Below are 21995 nucleotides of genomic sequence, written 5' to 3'. Positions count from 1 at the left end.
GTTTGGGCTGGAGGACAGCGGAACGGTGGAAGAGCTACGCAAGCGCCTAGCAGGCTTCATCCAGACGAAAGGTACCGACACAAGATTCCAGGAACGATTCACAGAATTAGCCCTACAGCACGTCCGACCAGTAATCACGGTAAGACCACCAACTCCGATAGAAAACGCCGAGCAAACATCGCCAGGCGGCAACACACAGGAAACTGTCAACGAAACAACCAGGCACGAAGAGGGTTCACAAACACCGCCATACGCGATGTACCAACCAGCATCACAAACAAATATAATGGACCGAGTACGTAAGTGGGGTCTGAAATATGACGGTGGTAAGGACCCGCTATGTTTTATTGAACGGGTGGAGGAGCTGGCCGACAGTTACGAAGTTGGTCGCGATTCCATCCCACGAGCGCTACCTGAGTTGCTGAAGGACAAGGCCTTGGTGTGGTACCGGAACAACAACAGGCAGTGGCAAGAGTGGGAAGCTTTCAAGAAGGACTTTCTAAAATTTTTCCTGAGCTCGAGGTATTTCGAGAAGCTAGAGGACGAGATCCGTCAGCGTATGCAGCGCGCAGGTGAGCAGTTTAAGGATTACGTTTTATCGTTACAGGCACTCATGCGTCACGCTGACTACAACGGCGAGCAGAAGCTGAACCGGATTTACAGAAATTGTCGACGAGAGTACCAACTTTACATCAAACGGAGCGAGTTCACCAACTTAGAGGAACTGGTAAGCATGGCCGAGGATTACGAAAACATCTTACCGGAGAAAGAACCGCTAAGGCCGGCGGCGAAACCTTTTGTGCCGCGACGGCCAACCGAGCATTATCAATATATACACGAAGATGAGAAGCAAGGAGATCGGAGAACGGAGGCGCAACGACAAGCGAGCACGCCAGAGCATGCGACGACACCACGCCAAGGGCCCATCGATCCACGGAACGCATGCAGGCGATGCGGGGAAAGCGGACACTACGCACATGGGTGTCGAAACGAACGAAGAGATTTCTGCTGGCAGTGTGGCCGAGTAGGTATACTAACGCGTGACTGCTGCCGTGGACAGCAGGGAAACGGGCAGAGACCCCATTGGTATCGAGGGGTGGCGTCTCAACAAACCCAACCTCGTACTCATTAAGTACATTTAGGCAGACCCAAGGGCGAATCTTGGCTGCAGTAACCCTGGATGGAGAGGAAGTCATGGCGTCAGTAGATACGGGGGCGACACGAAGTTTCATCAGCGAGAAGACAGCGGCGAAAATAGACGCACGGAAGCTCAAGAAGATACAGACACGAGTGGTGATGGGCGATGGTAGCGTAGCATGGATAGCGGAGGCAGTGGACGCAGAGGTAAAACTGGGGGATCAAGTGCATCAGAGTGAGTTGTTAGTTCTGCCTGGGTTAGTCGACAGCGTGGTGATCGGGACAGATTATCTGGCAAAGGCTAAATTTGAGCTGAGGTGTGGCAACGAAACAATGACGTTACGAGCAGAAGAGAGAGCGCAGGAGATGGTGACGTGTACAACCATGATGGAGGACGAAGGTAGCGCAAGTATCGAGAAAGACGTGAGGAGTGACGTTGCGGTGAGTACGTTTCTAAAGCGCGAATTACAGATTTTCGAAGAGATGACAGGAGTATCCAACATTGCCACGCATAAGATAGTGATGCGAGATGACCGTCCAATCAAACAGCGGTATTTCCCTAAGAACCCAAAGATGCAGGAGATCATAAACAAGGAGGTAGACGAGCTAATAGAGAAGGGATGCATCGAACCATCCCACAGCCCACACAGTGCACCAATAGTTCTAGCCCGGAAGAAGAACGGCAAATGGAGACTCTGCGTTGACTATCGGCAGCTCAACGCTCGCTCAGTACCAGATGCGTACCCACTCCCAAGAATACAGCATATCTTAGATAGGCTACGTAGCGCGCGTTTTATCAGCAGTCTGGACCTCAAAAATGGTTATTGGCAAATCCCGATGGAAGAAGATAGCAAGAAGTATACAGCATTTACCGTACCCGGCCGAGGGTTGTATCAATGGAAAGTGATGCCGTTCGGTCTACATTCCGCCCCGGCTACGTTTCAGCGAGCACTCGACCGTGTTATTGGCCCAGAGTTGGAACCAAATGCGTTTGCCTACCTGGATGATATCATCATCACCAGCAAAACTTTGGAAGAGCATATAAAGCACCTAGGAGAGGTATTTCGGCGGCTACGGAGGGCGAATCTGAAGATCAACCCAGAGAAATGTGAGTTTTTTAAGAAAAGTTTGAAATATCTAGGCCACGTCGTCAGCGAGGAAGGAATACACACGGATCCCGACAAAGTTGCGGCTATCAAGGAGCTGACGCCACCACACAACATACGAGAGTTAAGGCGATTTCTGGGGATAGTTTCTTGGTACCGGAGGTTCGTACCCGACTTTTCACAAGTTGCGCACACACTGACGTCAATGTTGAAGAAGGGAAGTAGGTGGAAATGGTCCGAAGAACAACAGGTGGCATTCGAAGCGTTGAAGAATGCACTAATACAAGCACCAGCACTAGCTTGCCCAGATTTTACGAAAAGATTTCGATTACAGACAGACGCGAGCGATTATGGTCTCGGAGCAGTTCTCACACAGGGGTTGGATGACGAAGAGCGAGTAATAGCGTATGCTAGCCGCCGGCTGAATAAAGCCGAGACGAACTACTCACCAACTGAGAAGGAATGTTTAGCAATCGTGTGGGCAATAAGGAAAATGAGACCGTATTTAGAAGGGTACAATTTCACGGTTATCACCGATCACCTGGCTTTGAAATGGTTGAACGCGATCGAAAGTCCGTCAGGCCGGATCGCTCGATGGGCGCTCGAGTTACAGCAGTATTCGTTCGACGTGCAGTATAGGAAGGGCAAGATGAACGTGGTCGCAGATGCACTGTCGAGGCAGCCACTGGAGGAACAGCTGGGTAGCCTTACGACACATGAAGAAAGTTTGAGTTGCAAGTGGTACACGTCAAAGATGGCTGAAGTAACGAGAACACCAGAGAAGTTTCCCGAATACGTCATAGAGGAAGGAAGACTATACAGACGAATTGGAAGTCAAATGGATGGTGAGGATGCGGTACCGTGGAAGTTATGCGTACCGAAATCGGAGAGGCGAAGAGTGCTTAACGAGATTCACGACACACCAAGTGCGGGGCACATGGGGATACGGAAATCCATCGCGCGTGCAATGATGCGGTATTACTGGCCTGGGATGTTCAGGGACGTACGGAAGTACGTGCAACAATGCCACGCATGCCAAGTCTACAAACCCAGCCAGCAACAAGCTGCAGGTAAGATGCTAACGCAGATTTCAGATGAACCTTTTGCTACCGTTTGTGCAGATTTCGTTGGACCACTCCCTCGTTCGAAGCATGGTAATACGATGGCATTAGTTTTCGTGGATAAATTCTCGAAATGGGTAGAGATCATAGCAATACGGAAGGCGACGACGGAGAATGTGATCAGAGGTATGAGGGAGAGGATTTTGGCCCGATTTGGCGCGCCAAAAATTCTAATCACAGACAATGGAGCACAGTTCACAAGCAGGAATTTCAAGAAGTTTTTACAAGAAGCTGGCATAAAGCACCAGCTAACGGCACCGTACACACCGCAAGAGAACCCGACGGAGAGAGCGAATCGTAACATCAAGAGGATGATAGCACAATTCACTGGGAAGGAGCATAAGACATGGGATGAGTTGTTGCCAGAGATGACACTAGCACTGAATACGAGCGTATGCGAGTCAACAGGCTACAGTCCAGCATTCGTGGTACAGGGTAGGGAACCGAGGATCCCCAACGCCCTCTACGATGAGCAAACACTTGGCACAGGCGAGGAGAAGGTGGCTCTCAGTGAAAAGATGGCGAAAATGCGAGAGGTATATCAGATGGCACGTCGTAGACAACAGCAAGCGTCAGCGGAGCAGGCAAGGCATTATAATTTACGTAGGAGGCAATGGCAACCGGCGGTGGGCGACTTGGTACTAGTAAAAGAGCATCAGCTGTCCAAAGCAGTGGACAATTTCGCAGCAAAGTTAGCACCAAGATACAGTGGGCCTCATCGTGTAACGAACTTCGTATCGCCCGTAATCGTCGAGCTAGACAAGGTGCATAACGGTAAAAGGAGAACGGCACACATAAGCGAGCTAAAAGCATACCATCAAGCGACAGTCGAAGAAGAAGCAAGTCCAGAAACAGAAAGAAGAATACGTTCACCCCGCGAACGTGGTAAGTCAAAAGCGCCCCGCCAAGCCCCGAATGGGGGCTTCACCGAAGTTCCCATCGGGGAACAAACGGGACGACCGACGACGATAGCAACAACACAACGCGCACCATCATCAGCAACGTGTAGTAGAACCCCGAACCAACGTTCCACCGAGATATCCATCGAGGAACACACAGAGCAACTGGCCGTAGTAAGAGCAACGCCACGCGCGTCAACATCGCAAACAGTCCAGGTCACGGAAGAAGATCAGACGGATTACAGCACGGTAGCGACGTGTGGTTCACTAGCACTCACCAATTCAGGTGCAAATGGTTTCGGAATCGAACGCGCAGACATAATCAACAACCAACAGGTGGTAGATGAAGACCGGAGTGGGTGGCACACAGCACGAGCGCAAGCCCCAACCCTAGACAACGGGATCCTGACGACGATGAACTACGTCAACCACATAGCCAGCCAATGCTATAACCTGGTGACGGAATTCTGCATAACATTTCATTTTAGAACAAGACCCAGATCGCGAGAGATTACCCTATAAATAACGCAAGTATTGACCGCTACGAGAAATTGAATTTTACAATGGTGACAGTAAGTCACATTACGGCAGGTGAGGAGAGAGCGTGAGGACCCAAATCCATCGGCCTTGGGGCCACACACGCAAAACCACATTTTTCAAATTTTACAATATTCAAATTTACCGACATAATTTTTTTGAAATACCCTAATGTACATATACGTATAACTTTGAATTTACATTCGTATATTGGTACATCATCATTCCGCAGCAGTAGGACCACATATACAGCGAAAGCCAAAGCACATAAAGAGATCCAAATATCCTGCAACAACAAGACAACGTACCCAGGAAATCATGATGAGCGCTGCCGGGAATAATACCGTTAGACGATCCGCGAGGACTCCTATAAAAAGGGAGCACAACACCGAAAATAAATCAAAAGTTTCTAAACATGGACAAAAGCGACAACGCGAGTTATACCACCGAGAGTGCTAAGGACGGTTCACTCCGTATCAAAATCCGGCGGGACCTAAGCCAGCAAAACCACCATACGACGGGCCCAGTGCCACTAGAAGAGGAGGAAGTTGCCTACGACGGCGAGACCGACAGTCAGGGCACGGAAACGTTCGGGTATCTCAGGGGCGACGAGGGCGGCCCGATACTTAGCCCGAGGTACGAGACGGTGTCGGAGTGCGAGTCGGCAGGGTCGCTCGTCGACATGGGTAACGAGATCCAGAGCCCGACATACAGTACTGAGTACGGATATGAACCCGAGGAGCGTGCCGTGGTCCGGGACTCTACCCCAATTCCCATTTCCTCAGACAGCGAGGAAGAAGGCGACGAACCACCACCGAAGCAACAGGGCGAGCTTTCCATACGCCAAACCGACGAAGAGGTACAAGGCCGGGGGTTTGTCGAATACCAGCGGCACATCACCCTCCGCATGCGGATATACGACGCCAACGCAAGCACGGAACCCCCGACCAAGTGGAGGATCTTGGAGGCGGTAATGGGACCACCAACGAACGCCAACAACGACGACGAAGTATTTAGCCGCTTGACCAACGAGGTCAACGGCAGCCTCAACGACGACGACGAAGTATTTAGCCGTTTGACCAACGAGGTCAACGGCAGCCTCAACGACGACGACGAAGTATTTAGCCGTTTGACCAACGAGGTCAACGGCAGCCTCAACGACGACATCGAAATATTTAGCCGTTTGACCAACGAGGTCAACGGCAGCCTCAACGACAGCGACGTACTAAGTCTCAACGCGAGTGATGACAACATAGGCGAAGGTGAGGATGTGCTCACAGAAATCGAGAGGTGGCTCGAAAAGACAACAGCGGAGGCGACCGAGACATGGGCCAACCGAACCGGAATCGAACCCCTCCCCGAGGAATTAGCGAGAGACATCAGGGAGCACGTACATGTAGTACGGACGAAGCGGCGGAAGAGAACGTTCCATCGGAACATAGACGGCCACACGTATCGAGTGAGAATCACTAGGACCGGCCTGGTAACGGTAACCCTGCTTACGGCAGGTGAGGGGAGAGTGTGAGGACCCAAATCCACCGGCTTTGGAGCCCACACATTCGAACCTACAAATATTTATCAAAACTCATTAAAACGTGTATAAATCCTACTTGAATTACAATGAATTTATACATATAGCATGTAAAATGTACAAAAACTGAATTATATGAACTAAATTTACACATAAAAAAATAATCATTTTTGAATTACCCTAATATACATGTAAACATTCATGACAACATCTAATTTCTTCGTTTAAATAATTGTCTCTGCCCGCATACGGTAAATATTTTGGTTGAACATTATAATTTCCACAGATAACCCATAACCGGCTGGAATTTCAAATAATGCTGGGAGCACGTACATGTAGTACGGACGAAGCGGCGGAAGAGAACGTTCCATCGGAACATAGACGGCCACACGTATCGAGTGAGAATCACTAGGACCGGCCTGGTAACGGTAACCCTGCTTACGGCAGGTGAGGGGAGAGTGTGAGGACCCAAATCCACCGGCTTTGGAGCCCACACATTCGAACCTACAAATATTTATCAAAACTCATTAAAACGTGTATAAATCCTACTTGAATTACAATGAATTTATACATATAGCATGTAAAATGTACAAAAACTGAATTATATGAACTAAATTTACACATAAAAAAATAATCATTTTTGAATTACCCTAATATACATGTAAACATTCATGACAACATCTAATTTCTTCGTTTAAATAATTGTCTCTGCCCGCATACGGTAAATATTTTGGTTGAACATTATAATTTCCACAGATAACCCATAACCGGCTGGAATTTCAAATAATGCTGGGATTACAGCAATGCAATAAGCAACGCACATAAGCTCCCATTGCAAGAACACCAAAAACATACAAACATACGTATACCAAGCTATTGCGACCAAGCACAACAGGCATTAAAGCGAACCGTCGGGGCGGACATCGCACAAAGAGAAACGAAAAAATGCAATGTACTAGGAACGGTCACGTTAGCATACCAACAACACAGCGTGGGTACTAGACACAAGTTACCTACGAAGGGCAACCAACTCGTCGACAACAACAAGACCCAATAAGCAAGCAGCAGAGGGAAAACAAAAATGACTATGCTAGCTAACTGGAGATGCGTACCAACGAACTCACATGTTAGGGGGGGCAGTACAAGAGGCATTTTTACATACGCAATTTGGAGATAAATACTTATAATGCGATATATGGGTAGAATAAGACAGTTAAATGTAAGATACCTTAAGTAAATACATATGTATAATAAGTAAAATTTATTGTAGGATAACTGTCCACCTGCGCGTGGATAAGTATAAAAGGGCGACAAATTTCGCGAATTGAGACAGTAGCCAGCTAGGTATAGTAGCCTGCTAACGCCTTGTTTAGCGGTGAATGGGACTCCTGGGATTTTTCCATCTCACGAGTTTTTTATTTTAGCGACTTTGGGGGTTTTTCCAACCCCATCGTTGGAGGGATTGTGGTGGTTTTTCCACCTCCGCAACCTTCAGAAAGAGCAGGGTATCCTTAAGCTATATACTCGGTGGGGGTTTTACCAACTCCACCGACTGGGAGGAAGTGGTGGTTCTCCACCTCCACTTTCTTTACGAAGTAGTCTGAGATTTTTAGTTTAAGCGTAGTCCCGGTGGGGGTTTTCCCAACCCCATCGGCGTAGAACCGACGGTGGTTTCCCACCTCCGTCGCCATAGTTTTAAGGATAGTTTGAATATTTCGGAATAAAGAGTTTATAACGTTTCTTTTTAACAACAAAACGGGATCTTTCTCTTTAAAAGGAGACGATAGGGATTCTTCTCTAATTCCACAGGGATCCTGGACGGACTGAGCATACCCCGGCGCAAGGAAAAGTCCGTCACAACATTTTAATAAGCTTTTTCCGTCTGACACTGCCCTCCCCCCTCTTCACTTTTTCCTTATCCTTTTATTCACTCCTCCCTCCGTCTTTTTCGCTTCATCTATCTCCATCTTCGTCTCATTCTATCTCTTTCTCAATCTCCTTCTCTCTTTTCTCTTCTCTCAATTTCTTCTCATTCTTCTGCATCCCTTATTGCCTGTCCCAGAAGGTGCTATGTATTTTATTCCAGTCCCAGTCCTAGTCCTAATCCCAGTCCCAGTCCGTCTCTGGATAATATATTACTCTGTATTAAAGCACTCATCAACAGCTTTAATTTTATATCCATATTCTATAAACACATTCTAGGGGTACCCGGGTCCACGTTCTGGCCTATATCTCGAGACCTTAGTCACCCAGGGGTATAAAAATTAACCTCTAATGTTGCACTCATCAACAGCTTTCATTTGATATCCACATTCTATAAACACATTCTCGGGGTACCCGGGTCCACGTTTTGGCCTATATCTCAAGACCCTAGTCACCCAGGGGTATGAAAATTACCCTCTACTAAAGCACTCATCAACAGCTTTCATTTTATATCAATATTTTATAAACACATTCTAGAGGTACCCGGGTCCACTTTTTGGCCTATAGCTCGAAACCCTAGTCACCCAGGGGTATGAAAATTACCCTCTACTAAAGCACTCATCAACAGCTTTCATTTGATATCCATATTCTGTACACACATTCTAGGGGTACCCAGGTCCACGTTTTGGCCTATATCTCGAGACTCGAGTCACCCAGGGGTATGAAAATTACCCCCTATTAAAGCACTCATCAACAGCTTTCATTTCATATCCATATTGTATAGACACACTCTAAGGGTACCCGGGTCCACGTTTTGGCCTATATCTCGAGACCCTAGTCACCCAGGGGTATGAAAACTACCCTGTACTAAAGCACTCATCTTCAGATTTCATTTGATATCCATATTGTATAAACACATTTTAGGGGTGCCCCGGTCCACATTTGGCCTATATCTCGAGACCCTAGTCACCTAGGGATATGAAAACTACCCTGTACTAAATCACTCATCAAAAGTTTTCATTTGATATCCATATTGTATAAACACATTCTAGGGGTACCCGGGTCCACGTTTTGGCCTATATCTCGAGACCATAGTCACCCAGGGGTATGAGAATTACCCTCTACTAAAGCACTCATCAACAGCTTTCATTTGATATCCATATTCTATAAACACACTCTAGGGGTACCCGGGTCCACGTTTTGGCCTATATCTCGAGACTCTAGTCACCCAGTCGCCTATCCTATATTTCAAGTTAGATCAAACTACACACGGGTGCAAAACAAATTCAAAATCGGTTCAGTAGTTTAGGAGTCCATTGGCCTCAATTGTGTGACACGTGTTTTTTATATGTTAAGATTAATGCTTCAAAGAGTACATAGCTGAATGTCAGTGGAAGCATGCAACACACCAAAAGATACCACAAGAGAGAAAAAAATTTTGTTTTGCACCAGTAATAACAGTAGAAATGAAGAAAAAGTCATAAAAGAGAACCATATATTATATAAAGCGCTTAATAAATTTGCAATTAGACATGTCGCGCTCGTTTTCATCCAAAAGGATAGAAAATTTGTAGTATAATAAACACAAGCAACCAGATTGTTGAGGAGAAGATTGACTTAGGACAAAACACAGTTGCCCTTAGGGACAAAGTGATTGTTAATGAATGATAATACCCGAGTAGGCAAATTTGAATAAAATAAAATAGGTACCAAAGTTCTCAAAAGATCTAATAATAGCATTAACCCCAGAAGTTATGCATGTGACAAATGTCGACAGAAATTAAAGAAATTCTTCATATATATCATGACGATCCAATCTGGGAAGGAAAACCGCATGATACATAAGATCAAGTAAAAATAATACTGGAAAATATGAAAACTGGTATAAGAAAAGATACGAAAAATATTTGCATCCACTGTACCTATTGGTTTAACCCATACATGTTAAATTCCAATTAGAATTAGCAATTGATGCAATTGGTTTATATTCTCTAACTCATTAAACAATTAGAAATAGTTCAACTAATTCCCATTAGATATTTGAAATTTTTTTTCTAATGGTAAATCTAATTGCAATTAGTTGCCATTAGCAAAACAAATTGGGATACCTTTTCAATTAGAAATCTAATTGACTTCTGCTAATGCAATTTAATACTCAATTAGCTCGAATTAGAATCAATTATTTATATTTATTTACATCATTATTCGTTCACTTCAATAATTCTTTGAAAACCATTTATCTTTATCAAAATAATTGATTCTAAATCGAGCTAATTGAATATCTAATTGCATTAGCAGAAGTCAATTAGATTTCTAATTATAAAGGTAAACCAATTTTTTTTGCTAACGGCAACTAATTGCAATTAGATTTACCATTGGAATAAAAATTTGAATTATCTAATGGGAATTAGTTGAACTAATTCTAATTATTTAATGAATTAGAGAATTTCGCAAATGAAGGTTAATTAGCAATCATTAGCATTATCTAATCATAACTTAACATCTATGGTTTAACCACTTATCACTATATAACTACTTCTTGCTCTAGCAGCAACTGAATTTACCCAATCTACTGTATATCATACACTCAGAGATCCCGCTTTTTAAAACAATGTCAATTTTCAGCCAATGATGACTGTAAACATAATCTTATTCTATACGTTTTAATGTTAATAACAATGCAAAAGCTTTGTTTAATAGAAATAGTCAAAGTAAGGAAAACTAAATCTCCTATATTTAGTCGATAGGATATATATAGGGTCCTGCGTAAGGAAAACTAAATCATTAATCTTCATTATTTTTTTTATACTCAGTTGAGCAGAGCTCACAGAGTATATTAACTTTGATTGGATAACGGTTGGTTGTACAGGTATAAAGGAATCGAGATAGATATAGACTTCCATATATCAAAATAATCAGTATCGTGCGTCCGTCCGTCCGTTAACACGATAACTTGAGTAAATTTTGAGGTGTCTTGATGAAATTTGGTATGTATGTTCCTGGGCACTCATCTCAGATCGCTATTTAAAATGAACGATATCGGACTATAACCACGCCTACTTTTTCGATATCGACAATTTCGAAAAATCGAAAAAGTGCGATAATTCATTACCAAATACGGATAAAGCGATGAAACTTGGTAAGTGAGTTGAACTTATGACGCAGAATAGAAAACTAATAAAATTTTGGATAATGGGCGTGGCAACGTCCACTTTAAAAAGAAGGTAATTTAGAAGTTTTGCAAGCTGTAATTTGGCAGTCGTTGAAGATATTATGATGAAATTTGGCAGGAACGTTACTCTTATTACTATATGTATGCTTAATAAAAATTAGCAAAATCGGATAACGACCACGCCCACTTTTAAAAAAAATTTTTTTTAAAGTCAAATTTTAAAAGAAAAGTTGATATCTTTACAGTACACATTTAACTCCAGTAATGATACGGTGCAACAAAATACAAAAATAAAATAAATTTTCAAAATGGGCGTGGCTCCGCCCTTTTTCATTTAATTTGTCTAGGATAGTTTTAATGCCTTATGTCGAACAGAAATTTAACAATCCTTGTGAAATTTGGCAGAGGCTTAGATTCTAGGACGATAACTGTTTTCTGTGAAAAAGGGCGAAATCGGTTGAAGCCACGCCCAGTTTTTATACACAGTCGACCGTCTGTCCTTCCGCTCGGCCGTTAACACGATAACTTGAGCAAAAATCGATATATCTTTACTAAACTCAGTTCTCGTACTTATCTGAACTCACTTTATATTGGTGTAAAAAATGGCCGAAACCCGCCTATGACCACGCCCACTTTTTCGATATCGAAAATTACTAAAAATGAAAAAAATGCCATAATTCTATACCGAATACGAAAAAAGGGATGAAACATGGTAATTGGATTGGTTTGTTGACGCAAAATATAGCTTTAGAAAAATACTTTGTAAAATGGGTGTGACACCTACCATATTAAGTAGAAGAAAATTAAAATTTTTTGCAGGGCGAAATCAAAAACCCTTGGAATCTTGGAAGGATAACTGTTCGTGGTATTACATATATAAATAAATTAGCGGTTCCCGACATATGATGTTCTGGGTCACCCTGGTCCACATTTTGGTCGGTATCTCGAAAACGTCTTCACATATACAACTACCGCCACTCCCTTTTAAAACCCTCACTAATACCTTTAGTTTGATACCCATATCGTACAAACACATTATGGAGTCACCCCTGGTCCACCTTTATGGCGATATCTCGAAAAGGCGGCCACCAATAAAACTAAGGCCCACTCCCTTTAAAAATACTCATTATCACCTTTCGTTTGATATCCATATTGTGCAAACGCAATCTAGAGTCACCCCTGGTCCAAGTTTATGGCGATATCCCGAAAATGTGTCCACCTATAGAACTAAGGCCCACTCCCTTTTAAAATACTCATTAACACTTTGCATTTGATATCCATATTGTACAAACGAATTCTAGAGTCACTCCTGGTCCACGTTTATGTTGATATCCCGAAAAGGCGTCCACGAATAGAACTATGACCCATTCCCTTTTAAAATACTTATTAACACCTTTCCTTTGATACCCATATCGTACAAACAAATTCTAGAGTCAGCCTTGGCCCACCTTTATGGCGATATCTCGAAAAGGCGTCCACCCATAGAACTAAGGCCCACTCCCTTTTAAAATACTCATTAACACATTTCATTTGATACCCATATCGTACAAACGCAATCTAGAGTCACCCCTGGTCCACGTTTATGGCGATATCCCGAAAAGGCGTCCACCTATAGAACTAAGGCCCACTCCCGTTTAAAATACTCATTATCACCTTTCGTGTGATACCCATATCGTACAAACAAATTCTAGAGTCACCCCTGGTGCACCTTTATATCCATATCTCGAAAATGCGTCCACCTATAGAACTAAGCCCCACTCCCTTTTAAAATACTCATTAACACTTTTCATTTGATATCCATATTGTACAAACGCAATCTAGAGTCACCCCTGGTCCACCTTTATGGCGATATCTCGAAAAGGCATCCACCTATAGAACTAAGGCTCACGCCCTTTTAAAATACTCATTAACACTTTTCATTTGATATCCATATTGTACAAACGCAATCTAGAGTCACCCCTGGTCCACGTTTATGGAGATATCCCGAAAAGGCGCCCACCCATAGAACTAAGGCCCATTCCCTTTTAAAATACTTATTAACACCTTTCGTTTGATACCCATATTGTACAAAAGCTCTAGAGTCAACCCTGGTCCGCCTTTATAACGATATTCCGAAAAAGCGTCCACCTATAGAACTAAGCCCCACTCCCTTTTAAAATACTCATTAACACTTTTCATTTGATACCCATATCGTACAAACAAATTCTAGAGTCACCCCTGGTCCACCTTTATGGCGATATCTCGAAAAGGCGTCCACCTATAGAACTAAGACCCACTCCCTTTTAAAATACTCATTAACACCTTTCATTTGATACCAATATCGTATAAACAAATTCTAGAGTCACCCCTGGTCCACCTTTATGGCGATATCTCGAAAAGGCGTCCACCTATAGAACTAAGACCCACTCCCTTTTAAAATACTCATTAACACCTTTCATTTGATACCCATATCGTACAAACAAATTCTAGAGTCACCCCTGGTCCACCTTTATGGCGATATCTCGGAAAGGCATCCACCTATAGAACTAAGGCCCACGCCCTTTTAAAATACTCATTAACACCTTTCATTTGATACCCATATCGTACAAACAAATTCTAGAGTCACCCCTGGTCCACCTTTATGGCGATATCTCGGAAAGGCATCCACCTATAGAACTAAGGCCCACGCCCTTTTAAAATACTCATTAACACCTTTCATTTGATACCAATATCGTATAAACAAATTCTAGAGTCACCCCTGGTCCACCTTTATGGCGATATCTCGAAAAGGCGCCCACCTATAGAACTAAGACCCACTCCCTTTTAAAATACTCATTAATACCTTTCATTTGATACCCATATCGTACAAACAAATTCTAGAGTCACCCCTGGTCCGCCTTTATGGCGATATCTCGAAAAGGCGTCCACCTATAGAACTAAGGCCCACGCCCTTTTAAAATACTCATTAACACCTTTCATTTGATACCCTATCGTAAAAACAAATTCTAGAGTCACCCCTGGTCCACCTTTATGGCGATATCTCGAAAAGGCGTCCACCTATAGAACTAAGACCCACTCCCTTTTAAAATACTCATCAACACCTTTCGTTTGATATCCATATTGTACAAACGCATTCTAGAGTCACCCCCGGTCCACGTTTATGGCGATATCTCGAAAAGGCGTCCACTTATAGATTTAAGGCCCACTCCCTTTTAAAATACTCATTAACACCTTTCATTTGATACCAATATCGTATAAACAAATTCTAGAGTCACCCCTGGTCCACCTTTATGGCGATATCTCGAAAAGGCGTCCACCTATAGAACTAAGACCCACTCCCTTTTAAAATACTCATTAACACCTTTCATTTGATACCAATATCGTATAAACAAATTCTAGAGTCACCCCTGGTCCACCTTTATGGCGATATCTCGAAAAGGCGTCCACCTATAGAACTAAGACCCACTCCCTTTTAAAATACTCATCAACACCTTTCGTTTGATATCCATATTGTACAAACGCATTCTAGAGTCACCCCCGGTCCACGTTTATGGCGATATCTCGAAAAGGCGTCCACCTATAGAACTAAGACCCACTCCCTTTTAAAATACTCATTAATACCTTTCATTTGATACCCTATCGTAAAAACAAATTCTAGAGTCACCCCTGGTCCACCTTTATGGCGATATCTCGAAAAGGCGTCCACCTATAGAACTAAGACCCACTCCCTTTTAAAATACTCATTAACACCTTTCATTTGATACCAATATCGTATAAACAAATTCAAGAGTCACCCCTGGTCCACCTTTATGGCGATATCTCGAAAAGGCGTCCACCTATAGAACTAAGACCCACTCCCTTTTAAAATACTCATCAACACCTTTCGTTTGATATCCATATTGTACAAACGCATTCTAGAGTCACCCCCGGTCCACGTTTATGGCGATATCTTGAAAAGGCGTCCACTTATAGATTTAAGGCCCACTCCCTTTTAAAATAATCATTAACACCTTTCATTTGATACCTATATCGTAGAAAAAAATTCTAGAGTCACCCCTGGTCCACCTTTATAGCGATATCTCGAAAAGGCGTCCACCTATAGAACTAAGGCCCACTCCCTTATAAAATACTCATTAGCACTTTTCATTTGATATTCATATTGTACAAACGCAATCTAGAGTCACCCCTGGTCCACGTTTATGGCGATATCCCGAAAAGGCGTCCACCTAAAGAACTAAGGCCCATTCCCTTTTAAAATACTTATTAACACCTTTCGTTTGATACCCATATTGTACAAAAGCATTCTAGAGTCAACCCTGGTCCACCTTTATAACGATATTCCGAAAAGGCGTCCTCCACCTATAGAACTAAGCCCCACTCCCTTTTAAAATACTCATTAACACTTTTCATTTGATACCCATATCGTACAAACAAATTCTAGACTCACCCCTGGTCCACCTTTATGGCGATATCTCGAAAAGGCACCCACCTATAGAACTAAGGCCCACGCCCTTTTAAAATACTCATTAACACCTTTAATTTGATACCCATATAGTACAAACGCATTCTAGAGTCACCCCTGGCCCACGTTTATCGCGATATCTCGAAAAGGCGTCCACTTATAGATTTAAGGCCCACTCCGTTTTAAAATACTCATCAATACCTTTCTTTTGATATCCATATTGTACAAACGCATTCTAGAGTCACCCCTGGTCCACGTTTATGGCGATATCTCGAAAAGGCGTCCACTTATAGATTTAAGGCCCACTCCCTTTTAAAATACTCATTAACACCTTTCATTTGATATCCATATCGTACAAACAAATTCTAAAGTCACCCCTGGTCCATCTTTATGGAGATATCTCGAAAAGTCGTCCACCTATAGAACTTGGGCCCACTCCCTTTTAAAATATTCATTAACACCTTTCATTTGATACCCATATCGTACAAACAAATTCTAAAGTCACCCCTGGTCCACCGTTATGGCGATATCCCTAAATGGGGTCTATCTATAGAACTATGGCCCACTCCCTCTTAAAATACTCTTTAATACCTTCCATTTGATACACATGTCATACAAATACATTCCTCGGTTCATTTTACTACGAGGTGATCTTCCCCTATTGTGTGCCCATAGCTCTCAACTGAGTATGTAATGTTCGGTTACACCCGAATTTAGCCTTCCTTACTTGTTTTAAATATAAATATAAGTTTGCCCTGCTTCATCTAGGAAAACCTCGCCTTTTAGAGAGGTCATAAGGTATATAGTAGACATACATATAGGGCTCTGCAGAATATAAATTACAGATAGGAAAAATAATTTTATTAATAACCTGAAGAATAGGAAAAGGGTAAGGGTAGAAATTGATTTACGCGATCTAGCTCGACTTAGCGGCTGGTTTGAGTATAAAGGGGCATTGAATGGATATATATAACAAAAAATGGTATATCAAACTTTGGAAATTGGACTGAAAACAAAACGATTAAGGAGACAAATCGGTTTTAGCTTTGATTGTGAAAATTTCGGTGATTTATACTGGTCTTATTCCACTAAAAAATACAAAATGTTGTTTGCAGTCGGCTCCTGTAGGTACTACAACAATTATCATTAAATCAATTCTGATAATTGTTATTATCGCCAAACAAAAAACCTCAAGTAGCTAAAAATAATAAGAAAAGTAAATTAAATAATTTGCTTCTTTGATTTTGTCCGCGTCAAACGGAATTTCATTAACCCATAAATGATATCTTATCTTTGACTTTAAATGAGCTAATTTTGTATAATTGTACATACTATATCTCCTACTACCTCGAAAAGAGCTGGACCGACTTGGATGTACACAGTTTGGCAGGTATATAGTGCGCTACGCTGTAAGATTCTTACCCAGATATGTGTTGACAGAACTTCAAAAGTAAGACATACCAATACAAGGTACATATTTTGCGTAGCCTTTCAACTAGAATACTACAAAATAGGGTTGCCCACCCAATCCTATTATATTTCTTCTTTTATGGCACAGTATACAGATCACAAAAAAAAAGTTCAGGACATTTTTTTAATTTCCCATTGTAAACCGAACTTTAATTTGTTTTATATGTATGCGTTTTCCTTATTTCTTTATAAATAATCAAGTTTGGTTTGCAATTTCGCTATTTCGAAAAAGGCTTATTCCTGGATGGAACCCTCCTCTTATTAGGTAGTTCGCTTCTTAAGAAGCTATTTAGATTAGGATGTTTCTACATGCCTTCCTCATTGAATATTTTTGTGTATGGGTGTCATTCAACTTTCGTTCTATATTTGTACATTCGTATGCCATGTAATTTCAGAAAGAAAGTTCTATCATGTCGAGTTAAGATCGTTCACTCACAAAATTTGTATCTGTAAGGTTAATATAACTTGACAGTTTGTGTTATCTCGCGGGATTCAAACTATACAAATGTTTATGAAACATCGATATTGTAACATTAATGCTATGTATTTAAGAAAATCGATATATCTTTACATCTACATCTCCCAAATAATGATAAAAAGTATTTTATACCCAGCGTGTACTTGTGTATTTTATACCCAGTGTGTACTTATAACTGCGTTTCAATACCAGTTGTCTGTCATAATAAAAAGTTATCAGAATTGAAAAACATTTTAACTCAGCCATGTCTGTCCGACCATTCGCTAACGCGATAACTTGAGCAAAAATTGAGATATCTTTGAGAAATTTGATATACTCGCTTATAAGAACCCAAAATAGATTGGTATGGAAAATGGTCGAAATCGAACGATAACCACCTTTACCTTTTCGTGAAGATGATGAAACTATATCAAAACAGCGATCAACTGAAATAATCTCAATCTGGAGTAAAAGAGAAAAACTTACAAAAAAACAACGCCCACTAAAAAAAATTTGTTTAAAATGCCAAATACGGATAAAGTGATGAAACTAGTTATCTATGTGGGTTGACCTCATGACAAAAATGGAAAAAATTGGAAATGGGCGTGGCAACGTTAACATTAAGAAGAAAAAATTTAGAAGTTTTGCAAGCCATAATCAAAAAGCAATTAAAGAAGTTCAGCATGAAGGCGACAAAGCCCACTTCAAATAAACGCATTTTTCCAAAGTCTAATGGTAGCAAAAAATTTACTCTATAATACTACTGCTGCTAAACTGATAAAACGTGGGGAGGGGATTAACTTTATAACGCAAAATAGAAAATGAGTAAAAATGAGAGTAGGACCGCCTACATTCAGTAGAAGAAAACTTAAAAGTTTTGCAAGCCCCAGTCAGAAGCCGTTGGTATCACTTTGCAATTTTTTAAATAAGTTAACGACTACCACGTCGTTTTTTAAAAAAGTTGCTTTAAGTTTTACCCATCATAAAACTGGCTATATATTTACGGCACAAAATACGAAAATTAAACAAGTAAGGAAGGTTAAGTTCGGGTGTAACCGAACACTACATACTCGGCTGAGAGCTTAGCTGCGTTGGTTTCGTAGACGGTTTAGAAGTGGTTTTTATATCCATATCACATACGTTTGGGAAATGTCGACCAAATTTTAGACCGAGGGTGAAGTTTTTTGAAACGATTTTCCTTCATCCTTGTCAAACAAGGGAAAATCACCAAGTAGGAAAATGAACCTAGGGTAACCCTGAATGTGTTTGTACGATATGTGTATCAAATGAAAGGTGTTAATGGGTGTTTTAAAAGGGAGTGGGCCTTAGTTGTATATGTGAAGGCGTTTTCGAGTTATCGACTGAAATGTGGACCAGGGTGACCCAGAACATCGTCTGTAGGGTACCGCTAATTTATTTATAATTGTAATACCACGAACAGTATTCCTGCCATGATTCCAAGGGCTTTTGATTTCGCCCTGCAGAACTTTTTCATTTTCTTCTACTTAATATGGTAGGTGTCACACCTATTTGACAAAGTTTTTCTAAAGTTATATTTTGCGTCCAAAAAAACAATCCAATCACAATGTTTCATCCGTTTTTTCGTATTTGGTAAAAATTATGTCATTTCTTCATTTTTCGAAATTTTCGATATCGAAAAAGTGGGCGTGGTCATTGGCGGATTTCGCCCATTTTTAATACCAAGATAAAGTCAGTTCAGATAAGTACGCGAACTAAGTTTAGTAAAGATATATCGATTTTTGCGGCCGAGCGGAAGGACAGACGGTCGACTGTGTATAAACACTGGGCGTGGCTTCAACCGATTTCACCCTTTTTCACAGAAAACAGTTATCGTCATAAAAGCTATGCCCCTACCAAATTTCACAAGGCTTGGTAAATTTTTATTCGACTTATGGCATTAAAAATATTATAGAAAAATAAATGAAAAAGGGCGTAGCCAAACTTTTAAATTACCTTCTTTTAAAAGTGGGCGGTGCCACGCCCATTGTCCAAAATTTAAAAAATTTTTTATTCTGTATCACAAGGTTAATAAATCTACCAAGTTTCATCGATTTATCCGTTTTGGTAATGAATTATCGCATTTTTTCGGTTTTACGAAATTTTTGATATTGAAAAAGTGGGCGTGGCTATAGTCCGATTTCCTTCATTTTAAATAGCGATCTGAGATGAGGGCCCAGGAACTTACATACCAAATTTCATTAAGATACCTAAAAATTTACTCAATTAACTTGTTAACGGACACACGGACGAACGGACGGACGGACGGACATGGCTAAATGAATTTCTTTTTTCGCCCAGACCATTTTGATATATAGAAGTTTATATCTATCTCGATTAGTTTATGCCGTTGTGGATTACCGTTATGCGAACAAAATTAATATACTCTGTGAGCTCTGCTCAGCTGAGTATAAAAAACCTGCAATGGTCCTGGCCTGCTCTTTTTAGTTAAGCTTTTTATATGCCAAAGCCGTGTTTAAACCCTACATAAGAAACTTGCAGATATGTAGGAGTTCGCATGAATGTACGAATATGAAGATGAATATGATAAATACCGTTGCTACTGCTGAAGTAATCCTGCTACCACCAGCTGCTCCAATCAGCATTCGAGCATTGCCATTACGGTCCAGAACAATTGCCGGACTCATCGATGACATTGGTCTTTTGCCAGGATGTATATAATTAGCCGGAGAGGCGGGTATACCGAAGCTATTTATTATGCCTGGTGTGGAGAAATCGTCCATTTCGTCGTTCAATATAATACCAGTGCGCCGTGATCGCACTTTTCCACCAAAGCTGCAAAAAAGCCAAATTTGTTTATCTATGTATGAGTTTTATTTGCTAATAACTCGTTTAAAATCGGTAGTTAAGACATAAAAAAGAAATTGGGGTTTTTTTTACTACTCAGAGCTTTTCAACGTCTGGACCATATTGGATACGTGCTGTTACGAATTCGAAAATTCTTAGCAGGTGGCAGTGTAGGCGAACAATGGCGACACTATAGGTGATACCAAGGGATTTAGTAAACGATGGTTTTTATAGCGGCTGCCGTGGAGTGGTGGCAGCGTGTTCCGCCTATCACACTGAAGATCCCGGACTTAAGTCCGGGCAATTTAGAAACCAGTTTTTTTGATCAAAAAAAGTTTTTCTAGGCGGGGTCGGCCCTTGGCAGAGGTTTGACAAACATTTCTGCAATGAAAATCTTCTCAGTGAAAATTCATCTGCGTTGCAACTGCCGTGCGGGGTCGGCATAAAACATGTAGGTTCCGTTCCGCCAATTTGTATCAAAAATTAAAAAATTGTTTCGGATATAATGTCTTTACAATATTGGTGTCAAGCTTTATCAGTTGTGGTATTTGTTAGAATATTACTACAACAACTTTAAGGAAGATTGATTGAAAACGACTGGCCCAAATTTTATACTTCTTTCTGCGAACTTGTTGGAATTCGTTATGCTTAAGTTAAGGAAAAGAAAAGAAATTAAAACTTCGAAGTTCAACAGAAAGCGCTGTTTGTTTACTTAATTTAGTACTTACTAATTGTTTATCGTGCTGGTAATTGATACTGCATCACCATTAGCAGCCAATATCCCCACATTAGCTGTTCCATGATCTTCTACAGAGGAAAAGTTAGCTCCATAAAATTCATAATCATTAAAAGTTTGATTATCATAAATTAATTTTCGGACATGGTCGGCGAAATCTTGGCTTATCAATTTATTAAAAGTCCCCGCTATTGATTGTTTTAAATCGGGCTCATTTTCCATATCGCCCAAATTCGTACGTGATCCATATGCATGTTTGTATGTTTCAACTACACGCTGCCAATAGATCTCACTATTGTTGGTATATAAATCAGTTAAAACGTTTAACATAAAAGCCAGTAGAGCTCCACTAGTTGGCAGAGGAGTTGTGTAAAGAGTATAACCACCGGTGACGTTCGCTATGATGTGATTAGTATCCTCCCAACGAACTCTACATATTAAGAAAGGGATAGAATTTAAGATGCATTCTTTTTTTTTTCTTGTTAAACATATTCGAATATATATGTATGTATGTGTATTTTGCAGTAACAACTTAAGTGAACGTAAACAAAACTTGATATTATTTTGAGAACATTGAATGTTTTAATTACACTCTACGAGATAAGCCAATTTAAATGCTTAAGCGCCGTATGCAGTGCT

At 41.2% G+C, this 21995-nt stretch overlaps 1 protein-coding gene across 3 annotated transcripts in view; it reads right to left on the bottom strand.

Annotated features, from left to right (window-relative positions):
* LOC137247499 (scoloptoxin SSD14-like) overlaps window positions 1-21995 on the bottom strand; it is an 84236-nt gene that overhangs the window by 6955 nt on the left and 55286 nt on the right. For all 3 annotated transcript variants that reach the window (XM_067778453.1, XM_067778451.1, XM_067778452.1), the window contains exons 5-6: window positions 21349-21786; window positions 20368-20608 (exon numbers count right to left, since the gene is read on the bottom strand). In XM_067778453.1, coding sequence (XP_067634554.1) covers window positions 20368-20608; window positions 21349-21786 — 679 coding nt within the window. The remainder of the gene's footprint in view (window positions 1-20367; window positions 20609-21348; window positions 21787-21995) is intronic.

This window comes from Eurosta solidaginis, chromosome 4 (genome assembly GCF_040869045.1).
Source record: "Eurosta solidaginis isolate ZX-2024a chromosome 4, ASM4086904v1, whole genome shotgun sequence".
In the NCBI taxonomy this organism is placed as follows: Eukaryota; Metazoa; Arthropoda; class Insecta; order Diptera; family Tephritidae; genus Eurosta; species Eurosta solidaginis.
The sequence above is the reverse complement of the archived record's forward strand: the minus strand, read 5'-3'. Positions and strand labels throughout refer to the sequence as shown.